This window comes from Esox lucius, chromosome 21 (genome assembly GCF_011004845.1).
Source record: "Esox lucius isolate fEsoLuc1 chromosome 21, fEsoLuc1.pri, whole genome shotgun sequence".
NCBI lineage: Eukaryota > Metazoa > Chordata > Actinopteri > Esociformes > Esocidae > Esox > Esox lucius.
In genome coordinates, this window is record NC_047589.1 from 24,958,675 (window position 1) to 24,970,280 (window position 11,606).

Here is an 11,606-nt window from a genome sequence, read left to right on the forward strand (position 1 = left end):
GGTCACCGCTGAGTCTCGCCGAGCCAATCGAACCGTGACCCCCGGCCTGCCCCCAGTGCGTTACAATAAGGACTGGGCCGAATTATTATCGGGCGCAACGTGATCTTGGCTGGAGAGATGGGGTTGAGGTGGGACCGCGCTCAGCCCTGAAAGTTGGGGAAACCGATAAACATGGTGTCGGGTTACGTCATGTACAAGTCTGTGTGGCAATAGTCTGTCTGAGACTTTCCACACCCTTTGATCTTTATTTAACCTTTGACCTCATTGAAAGCAATCCTGGATCATGGGTATTTGGCCACTGGTAAGGCAATGGTGTTTATATTTCCGTGATCTGCAATACCACACAAGTAGCCTATCATTAGAATGGTCCATAAAGGACCACATGATTTATGGTGTTTAAATTGAATAGTTTTCAGACTATTTCAAAAGAAACTAATAGTGCTGACAGGTATGGAGTTTGTTTTTATTCTGGCTTTCTCTATATTTACCCAATAGCCTATTTTTCTTTTTAACTGTGGATGGGAAAGAGAAATAAAACGTGAAAAGCAAACATAATCATGCACATTTCTAACATCTGTATACAAATGACAAACTCATTGTGATTTTACATACATTTAGAAAAGGTGTATTGTAATAATTTAACAATTGATTAAATAAGGTATGCTTTCATTACATTGCATTATGGTTTGCCAAAGAAATGAACAATCTAAAGGAAATGTTTTGTTTTCTTACCTGAATGCTGACTGAAGCAATAATCCAATGCACTGAACAGCCAATTAATTTCTGCCACAGCCATGTAATTCATCTACCACTTCCTTTGTGAATTCTTATGTTTGTTCTAGATCCAGTTACTTTTGGGTCTACAGAAAAGTACTTGAAATACTACTGGAATTAATAGTACTGAAATTAATTCACATCCTGAAGTTTTGGGGAAAATAACTGTCTGATTAATAACATTATTAGATCATTTTTGTAAGCTGTTATGTTAAAGTATTTTGTGTTGTATTTAAACGTAACAATAATACAATGATTAAATGAAATAATACAATCATTAATTGTAACTAATTAAGTAATGACCAGAAAATCTATTCATTTTTTTCTGACTGCCAAGTGCATCACAACCTTAGTCAGATAACTAAAACTTGACAAGTTCATAGATGTTAGAATATCATTCAGTGATATACTATTCCAATGCATCATAGAGGGAAAAAACATTTCAGTAGCATTAACATTATACACTCACCAGCCACAATGAGGTGCAGCTATCTAGAAAAGCGTCGGACCCCCTTTAGCTCCCATCTGCTTTAAGGTTTGACTCGTGCGTTCAAAGTTGCCGTTCTGCACACCACTGTTCTAAAAAGCGGTAATTTGAGTATTTGTGGCCTTTGTGTCAGCTTGAACGAGTTTGGCTATTCTTTTCTGACCTCTCTCATCAACAACAGTTTTTTCCCCCCACAGAACTACTGCTCACCGGATGGTTATTGTTTATCACACCATTCCAATCTCTAAACCCGAGAGAATGTAGTGCCTAAAAATCCCAGGTCAGCTGTTTCTGAGATGCAGCAACCACCAGGTCTGGCAAAGTCATAGCACAAGATGAATTCGCTTTACGATAACGCGTCTTCTTCATTCAAATGAACCTCCTGACCAACAAATCTCTCGCACCTAGTTTAGTGGCGGGGGAGTACATAATAAAGTGTCCAGTGTATTTGTTCGCGCCGGTGTGTGTGTTTGTGTATTGCATAGTAAAGGATGACTCCACCAGATAAGTAACGGATGTGAATGTGCATTTTGCCCAGCTTTGCGTGTTATCCCCATGGCAACCATTCTCGCCCCGGAAATCAACAAACGAGTGTGAACGTGCACCTTACTCCGCATATTTAGTGTATTTTCATATGAAATTATACTACAGAGGTAGGTAGGTTTGTTTTTATTTTGCGAAAGTATAAAAAATATATTTTACTGATTAGCGCTGGCAGCTTTGTGTGCAATGTTAGCAAGTCTGCATTATTAGCTTAATGTTAGGAGTTCGTGGCCCAAGAAAGTGGTCTTATTTGCGTTAATAGGTTAGCCTGTACTAGCAAGGATATTTGTTTGAGAAATTGAGTGAATTTGGCTTTCTGTCTATTTCTAGTGCATGTCAGTTTCGAACATGATTAACTGCTATGCGTCCAGTCCCTAGGGCTCAGCTGATCTTGGTGATGCCCCCAGTGGAGATCTCATCTCAATCGATCAGACCGAGACTCTTCGTGTCAACTCGGCCTCCCTCAGTACCATGAGATCAAGGGTAGAAAAGACCTGCTGTCACACTCTCATCTGTGTGTGTGTGTGTGTTTGTTTTTCTCACAGCAGAAGTGTGTCCATACCCCAGTAACTGCACAGAAGTGGAAAAGGAATGACGTCTTGCCCATGACAGCCAGGGGATTTTGAATGGTGAGCATCTATAGCTTCTTGATGTCTTCATTGAAAGAGAAATTCACATTAAGATCTGGTCTCAGGGTCGAACTAATAAACAACCATCCTGGGATGTTCAGCTTGCTTGGGGAATAGATACTGCAAATGTAGTCATCCTACATTTCACCCCTATTGACTGAAATAGTACGAGTGATAATCCACATACAACCTAGCAGGAAAACTTGAAAGTGTCTCTTTGCATAATTACATCATTAATCTCTTCCATAGGGGATTTTTTAGATCCAACTCAAACAAGGTCTGTGTTTCATCTAGGCTTACACCACCTCTGTGTTTTGATAATTGTGCATTTCTATAGGACAAGGTGCTACATCTCTCCACCGCGTCCTGACGAGCTGCTTTCAGGTTAGGCCACTAGGTTTTCTGGGGATTGTGATGCATCAACAATTTCTCTCTAACACCCTTTCTTTGTGGAGTGAAGTTATAATAATGGTCAGCTAGCCTGATTCTTTTGTCATGGTGTTCTGACTTACTAATTAATTTATCTTATTATTTTAATGCACATACAGTTCAATTTAGTTCTAGTTATATTGCACTTCAATTATATTCTGAAATACTAGATATTTAAATTACAGATTTTTTACTTGGTTATATAGAATCTGTGTCATTTTGAATTCTGGTGATATTTTTTACTTCTAAAAATGTTCTAACCATATACTTGCAATATATGTACACATCGACTTCTGTAAACCTAATTTGCTTTTTAACACATGAGTGACGAAGGCAGGGGAAGCACCATGTCTTTTTATATAAGCACATATTGTGTCTGCCTTGCCTCAATTTCAATAACCTTAGAAGTTTTCAAGAGGAAAGAGGAGAGAGTAGGGAGGTGGGAACTTCTTTCTGAGCAAACCCCTTCCTTATATTTCCCTACTTGCAACAGGCTTTGGACTGGCGAGTCAAACATCGGGACGTGTGTTCCCTGAAACACGCCCTGTCTAGCCATTCTCTTACTTTTTTACCCTGCTCACTCAATCAGGAATTAATTCACGTGTGTCAAGGCCTTCACACTTTAACCGACCTAGAAGACAAATGGTGTGATTGATGTACAGGCTAATGTTGCTGGTACCATTGACCCCAGGGGATTTCATACATGTGCTGTAAATCAGCGTATATAGTTGCTTTATTTCTTACAATAATGTGTACTTTGATGATACATTTGTGCCACCAGTAGCATTATTGACATGATGTAAGCACCAATGACATATTTCTGGTAAATTTAAATGTTCTTTAAGGAGATGGTAAAATATAAGGTCATCAGACCTTTGAAGAGTAAGTCTTTTCCCAATTTCAACCTTTGCCCCACTGCATTTAGGGGAAAGTTGTTGGTAGGGGAATGATCAATCATATTCATTTCGGAGGTGGGAAAGTTGTATTTTGTTCCACAGGCTGAGATAAGTCTCATTGGTTATATGGCCTATCTGTCAGTTGAAAAATGACTCTGCTTAAAGGAATCGTTCACAGCTCACCCCATGCAGAGGCTAGTACAATGTTGCTGTTTGGAGATTGTCTCAATTAGATTCAAACCCTCCAAGCATGTCGTTTGTAAGAAGGTCCAGCGACACATTCAGCTAGATTTTAAAGCTGGCCGGCCGGAGTCTTGGTAAAAGACAGCGTCTTCCTGGTTGTGTGTGTGTGGCACTCCGCTGAGCACAGATGTGCCTCAGCTTGGCTCAGTTTCCCCCGGCTGCTGCTGTGTATGCGCAGCAATCACTCCGCCAGCCTTCTTAACTTGCTTGCTATACCTGTTCCAACTCCCAGCGCTCTATGGGCTTTTATAGGGAGGCCTGCGGCCACACCACCCAGCTTGTTCAGAAGGGCGTACACCCCTTAGTTGACATAAGACTGGAGCACCTCTGCAAGGTGTCCCCACATAAGATTTTAAATTATGGCTGTGAACGGTTAGAAGCTAGAAAAAGAGAGGCGGGTTTACTAGTCAGTCCAAAATATGTTTTTCAAAATGAGAACCAGAATTGACGGTTTCCTGTGGAAAATGTTATTTTAGTGATAATTGATGTAATAAGCATTTACTAAAGTGACATGATGAATCATTTTGGCCAGAATATTTGAGACAGTATACTAGGAAAGAAATAGGTATTTAAAAGCCTTTCTCATTGCATTAATATAGGGTGAGGATTGTGAAAATAGGAAAATTAGCAAAATGAGAAGTCTTACATTCATAATACTCAAATGTTTATACACTACTCCCTATACAATATATGACATTCTCTAAATCCCCAAAACATGTCCTACACCACTTTCATCACCAGTGGGACATGCTTTTTTTGATTTCCGCAGTAGCTTTTACAATATAGATAAATGCAGTATAAAGGACTTACATTAAAAAAAATATATATATATTTTTTTCTCCTTAGTTTTAAAGTATTTTTATGGATACAAAATTGAAATGACATCCGTTATTAAGAAAACTAACCCACATTTTCTTTTACTGAACAGCAAAATTCTTTTTTGACAGTACTCTTCACTGCTTGCTTATATGCTTCCCTTTTTCAGTCCTTTCTGGTGGTTGTGTGAACGCATGGCTGAAGCTGAAAAGGCTCCACTCTGACGTGCCATCATGGTCCGCCTCACCACGGATCTGATTGCCAAATCCTGCAACCATTTCAAACACAGGAGAAGCTCCTTCCCACAATATCTCAAGAAACTCACTCACCTGAACTTCTCCAATAAAAACATAGAAGAAATTGTCAGTATAAAATTCCAAAACATACTGCATTCACCAAAGTTTTTGGCTGGGTATGTAGGTTTGTTTCATCTTTAAATTCTAGCCATGTTTTCTCTCCCTGTGTGTGTACTTTTGTGTCGCAGGACGATCTCTCCATGTGTCAAAACCTCACCGTCCTCTACTTGTATGACAACAACATCACCCGGATCTGCAACCTGGGCTTTGCCTCCAACCTCTCCCATCTGTACATGCAGAACAATAACATCAGTCACATAGAGAACCTCTCTGGCCTGAAGAAGCTCTCTAAACTGTGAGGAGGAGTTGTTCCACCGTGTTTCCAGGTTAAATGTGTGCCGTCTGTGTAACGGGTGAATGAACATGACCAGAGTGCATCTTTAAGTGGTGTGTGTGTGTGTATATATGTGGGTGTGCGTGTGTACGTGTGTGTTGCATCAGTTACCTTGGGGGAAACAGCATCACTGTGTTGGAGGGGTTAGAGGAGCTGGTAGAGCTGGAGGAGCTCCACTTGGAAGGCCAAAGACTACCCTGCGGAGAGAAGCTGCTCTTTGACCCCAGGACTCTCCTCTGCCTTGCTGTAAGACCCAAAAACACCAAATACCTCACCAGCCATATGCTATGGTAACACAACCCACAATTGATAACTGGCGTGAGGGAACTAGTTGGCCAAGATTCAACCATTGATCTTTGCTTGCTCTGTATCAGTGGACTTATCATTTCTACCTATGAGCAACCATCACTGTGAAAGCAATGTTGTGCTGGTTTTGATGATGTCAATGAGAGCTCTGTGGCAGTTCCTGGTCTGACAGATCGACCAGAGCTGTTTGCTTCTCAGGCCCACAGGTAAACGAGCAGCAAATCTCTCACTCTTGTTTATTTTGATAATTAAAGAAATTGCCGTGCAAATACTCCAGTTTTTTATCAATGCCTCCAGTTAAAGGAACTGAAACTAAGATATATGAACAGCAAATATCAAATGTGAACAGCAGTATTTTATACAACTATAATAGAACCAACTCATTTTATTAAACTGTTTTATATACAAAATGTTAAGTCATTAGTCAAAGGTTTCAACATTGCATTCACAAAGTACATTATATTGTCTTTGCAGGAATGTTTGACTGTCTTAAATATCAACAAGAACAACATAGATGAAATCAGAGACCTTGCCGTTCTAAAGAAACTTACACATTTCTTTGCTGCAGAAAACCAACTACAGGACATGCAGGTATGAGCTTCTAAAGTTTCCTCATGAAACAGTGCTACTGATAATACCAGTCATCGCTTTCTCTTCTTTTTTGCCGGACCGCGTAAGCAGAGCCAGCCAAGAAAAGCGAATGTCTCTTACTTACTTACTGACTTACTGACTTTCTGACTGACTGACTGACTGACCGACTGCCTGACTATTCTTTGTTAAATAGTGTAGTGGTTAGAGAAGCGGAACTGCAAACTATAGGTCCCGAGTTCGTATCTCCTCGCAGGCGAAGCCAAGTATGTATTATGAATTGTTCCATATAGACGAAAACTTTGTTGGCAGTTTAGTATGCATCCTTGCATGCGTTTTGGGTCAGGATAGACAAACACATTTGCTGCCTACATCCTACAGTAGTTACGTATACAGCCTCAACTTAAACTGTATACAGTTATATTGCGACTGTTTCTGGCATGGAAAAGTTAATCTTCAGTCTTCTTGCTCAATTCTTATGATTATTCCTAGGATGTGAGTAGATACTAGTAAGCCTATTACTGGCTAATAAGCTGTTAAAACGGCCAGTGGCAAAAGCAATACAGTTCATAGATGCTATTTGCGGTAGAGGAAAACTTAATAAGAAATGACTGTGGGAACATGTAATGTCGTGGCGTAGTAGTTAAGGACAGTGCTTCTCATGTGGAAGACCTAAGTTTGAATCTATTGAGGGCAATGTCATTTATTAATTATTTCTGGTGGATTCCACGATTCTCTCGTCTTTTCACTTTATGAAAAAGTTAGTTGTTATGCCATGAAAGAAAATGGCGTTGGCAGACTTGCTAGCCATTGCTCAATACAAACTGTTTCAATGTCGAATGGCCAATTAACTGTTAAAACGGCCAGTGACAAAAGAGGATTTGTTCAAAATAAACACAAGAGGACTGACAGCCGTCAAATGATGGCTCTGTGGTGTAGTGGTTAACGACACAGCCTTTCACATGGGCGACCTGGGTTTGAATCTCGAGAGGGCAACCCTTTATCGCGGGCTGGCTGAACTAGGCTTGTCCGGTTTCTTGTTTTTTAGCATGGCTAAAGCGAAGACTGTGAGCTGAACAGCACGATTCAAAAAAGACCCCACATATTTAAATCAACAAGCTCACTGCAAGCTGATCAGGTCGACCCAGCAGTGCTGCTCTTTGTAAGCGGTGCGTGAAATGATGTGGAGAGCAGGGTGCTAAAGAACTAAATGCTCCAAATCCTGCCAGAGGTTCCCAGTCTTGGCGACTTGCACAGGGTCAGAATTATTCAACAAATCAGCGGCATAGTCCCCTGGGACATCCCTCGCTGACAGCTTTAAACAAGTGCAAGTTTCTCTCCTTCCTTAGGAGGCAGATTTTTCCTATTTCCCTGTGAGTCCATCATTTGATACCTCCTCCTCCGTAGCATTACCACTGATCTGGCCGGTAGATTCATTTGAAGCAGAGATATGGTTTCTGCCTGCTGTGTTGACCTTGAAAAACGACCTGCCATGCGTTTGCGAGACCCTACTGCTGAGGGGAAGCCTTTCTGCCTCTATGGATTTAGACGCTGGATGGTTGAATTGTTTTAAGTCTGTCTCTTCATCCAAAACATAAATTCGACTCAGCATTGAAAACACGCCATTTAGCATCGTAATATCGACACTACTCAACCTAAATGATACTCCACTGAGCGAGCAGCCATGTGCAGGTAATTGCTGTACATGTGTCAAGAAGGAGCTCTCATGTTCTCATATTTAGTGGATATCTCCTTTAATTTATACAACCCTGCTGCCACTATTGATCCTGCAAAGACAGCACCCTGAAGGTTCAATCCCTCCTTCAAACCCAGTGTGGTCACAATTTAGAGCAAGCACAATGGATTTTTAAAATAGATTATGACAGGCAGTCAGCCGGTTGACAAATGGGCTGGTATATACCGAAGCCGCTAGTGCAGCGCAGGGCCGAGAGGACAAGAGAGGACGGCGGAATCGAATCACTGATCAAATACAGGTTCATAACTAGCCCATCATTAAGTCCAGTGAGAAGCTGGGGTCCAGCGGCCCGGCCAAACACACTGCTCATCCAGCCCAGTCTGCTCCGGTCTACTCGCCCCCGCGCGGGGGGCAATTTGGCACTGGGCCGCTCCTCGCTAAGGCCCTTGTGAGTGACGGCTCTGACACGATCATTTATCAAAGCCTGGGAGCGCACCGCCGCTGAGGGGACCCCTCTGAACTGATTGCGGCGCGGACTGGAAAAGTGGAAGCGCTTTGGCCGAGACAGGAAGGCAATGAACAATCAGAGCGTGTCCAGAGAGTATTCATATTTCCAGGCTTGGATTAATGTGCCTTTAGGTAAACATGGAGAGCTGGGAACACGCTGGAGGAGCCCGTGGAAGCCACCCTATAGGGAAAACTTTTTAGTCACACGACACCAAGCGACAGTGTTTATTAAAACAAGGTGATGTGTTGTTTATAGTGTTTCCCTCAGACTCTGGGCAAAGCTACTTTTGGACTGAGTGCGTGTTGTTGTTTTTGTTGACAATATAATGTTGTCATTGGAGATGGGGAGATTGATTACCCTACAGTATTTTGATTTATTCTGACATGGTGTCAAAAGTACCGACCGGATTCTGAACGCATACTACATAGTGTTCCATTAGCACCTCGTGAAAGAATGAAGTGCCACTTCTGTTGCACTATGTCATCATGTACAGAGCCAAGGTATAGTGTGTGACCCCTTTACATAGTACAGTATGGTCAATGTACGTTTAACATTCTTTCTCTTGTATGTTTTCAGGAGTTGGAGGAGGTGTTAAGCCAATGGCCGCAACTGCGTCGAATGGATTTGAGTGGAAATCCTGTCTGCTGCAAACCCAAGTACAGAGACAATCTGATCACTGTGTGCCTGGGACTGGGTGAGGAAATGGCAGCTCACCTCCATCTAATGCCATTATTATTTTAGTACTCATGTATTAAACGTTTAACATGATAATAGTTAAACGTTTTACATGGAACGTCCTCTACATCAGGTCTGCAACACAAACTTACTATAAATGTAGACAATGATGCTACTGTTTTTCTAGACGAACTCGACGGGAAGGAAATCACAGAGTTGTCCAGGCAGTTCCTGATTAACTGGAAAGCTTCAAGAGAGGCAAAGAAGAAACTGAAGGATGAAAGAATCATGAGCGGGCCGTTCACCTATCCCTTTACTGGTTAGATAATATACTGTTACATCATTCTGCTAATACAGACATGTACAACAACAGTCTGACGCATATTTATTTCATAGATACTTGCATGCATGTCCCATGTTGCAGCCTCACAACTCTGCTGCACGGTCTGCTACATCCCTGTGTTGGTCCTACTGAGTCCAGTGTGACAGGATTTTAAAACGGGATCTGTGTGTGTGTGTGTGTGTATCTGGCTTGGTTTATGTTCCAGCAGACTTAAACATGGCTCCCCATCCTTCATACAACGATGACCACGCCAACTTCCTGGACCAGAAGAAGCCTCTGGAGGGTTGGCGATCCAATGGGGAGGTCTGCTCAGAGCACCCGCTACTAGACCGCAGAAGAATGAGGTACCGTGACAATCTATGTTTCTGTCATCCACAGAGACATTGTATCCACACACTAGTAGAGAGATAAACAAGCCGAAGATATGCTGGACATTGCATATTAAGAGATGGGGGGACGTACAACAGGAAATGTGGAAAGGTATGCAAGCCTCAGCAACGGCTTCAGATCACCAACAAAATTAACAAAATAGTCTCTCACAATGTATTATTACAGTTTAATGATTCATCCATGTACTTTACACAAACAGCTTTATATCTTTCAGTGTTTTTTGACTTTTGAATTTGACAGATTTACAAAACAGTTGCTCTACCCACCCATGATAACTGATGTATTTCTTCTTTGATTCAGACAAAAGAAATCCTTTCTTTTTCTTATAAATACTTGGGGCTATTTGCCCAATACTCCCTTTTCTCGTGTAAACAGAAAACAATAAACAGTTTTCCTTCCTGCTGTCGGGTTTACATTGACTAACAGTACAATATGAATTAATAAAAAGCTTTTGCTGGAATATTTAATACTGTTTTCTGCTTTTTCATGGCATGTCCGCATGAATATAAAGAGTCTGATGATCACCTTTCTGTTCTCCAAGGCCACGGAACGTGAAGATGGCTGTTAGCACAGGCCTGCTTAGAGATGTGGACGACTCTGCTAACGTTTGACACCCCAGCTCCACCAACACACACACACGCACGCACACACACACACACCCAAACACACCAGTGACACTCTAACAGCTCCACCAACACACACTCCTACGACCCTGTCAGCCCCGAACCTAACCATTACAGACTGCCACTTCTGTCACCACACATCATGAGCAGACCGTGGCTCAGTAGGAAAGACTAGTGTGGTTCTGCCAGGACAGATGATCTGCAGTAGAACCACTTTAAGGTTAGAATATAGAAATACACTTTTTGGCTGTTGAACTGATTTGACTCTCTGAAAGTGTAGTCAGATATTAAGTCTTGCGGTGACATTTATTTTTAGCTTTCAAATATTTTTGTTAAATATTTTTGTTGTTTCTATTTTGATGTTTGTGTGTACCTGAGCTATCTTGATAAGACTTTTAAGATACCTGGATTTTATGTTGTAAGGTTTTACAGTGCAAGATTGAATATGTGAATTTATTAAATTTTCCAGTGTGTTCATGCTTGGAAGTCTCTGTTTAATTTTGTACAAGGGTATTTTTTGTATGTTTTCAATAAACACTTGCACCAATTCGGGAAATTATAGAACTCTAGCTATGTCAAATACGACACCATACAGTGGCTGTGGAAAGTATTCAGAACCCTTCACTTACTCCTCATGTTGTTACAGGCTTCATTTATAATTGAACAAAATATATTTTTTGCCACAGTACCCACTAATGAGAAAACAAAAAAATAAATGTTTTTATGTGAGCCACTTTGTTAAAAAAAAGTTATATGTCATGTACGTTAGTGTTCAGGCCCTTTGACACTCCAGATTGAGCTGAGATGCCACTGATGTCTTTTGGTCCTCCTTGAAATGTCTCAGTAACTTGGCTGGAGTTCCTCTGTCGCAAATTCCATTGATTGAACATGACTTAGAAAGACAAACCTGTCTATATAATTTCCCAAATTTCACAGTGCATGTCAGAGCAAAAAACTATCACTGAAGTCA

General features: G+C 41.2%; 1 protein-coding gene across 9 annotated transcripts; it reads left to right on the forward strand.

Moving 5' to 3' along the window:
• The first annotated feature begins 1,834 nt into the window (after positions 1 to 1,834).
• Positions 1,835 to 11,080, forward strand: ppp1r42 (protein phosphatase 1, regulatory subunit 42). 9 transcript variants are annotated; one of them, XM_010885877.3, is made up of 11 exons: positions 1,835 to 1,914; positions 2,350 to 2,433; positions 2,771 to 2,817; positions 4,987 to 5,179; positions 5,302 to 5,468; positions 5,615 to 5,753; positions 6,288 to 6,404; positions 9,182 to 9,299; positions 9,468 to 9,599; positions 9,829 to 9,967; positions 10,555 to 11,080. In XM_010885877.3, the coding sequence occupies exons 4-11, from the start codon at positions 5,051 to 5,053 to the stop codon at positions 10,622 to 10,624; spliced, it is 1,011 nt and encodes a 336-aa protein (XP_010884179.2). In that variant the 5' UTR covers positions 1,835 to 1,914; positions 2,350 to 2,433; positions 2,771 to 2,817; positions 4,987 to 5,050; the 3' UTR covers positions 10,625 to 11,080. The 9 variants fall into 9 exon arrangements, with proteins under 9 accessions (XP_010884179.2, XP_019897219.2, XP_010884176.2 ...); XM_020041660.2 differs by lacking the exon at positions 2,771 to 2,817 and having other exon boundaries at positions 2,176 to 2,433; XM_010885874.3 differs by lacking the exon at positions 2,771 to 2,817.
• Positions 11,081 to 11,606: the final 526 nt, after the last annotated feature.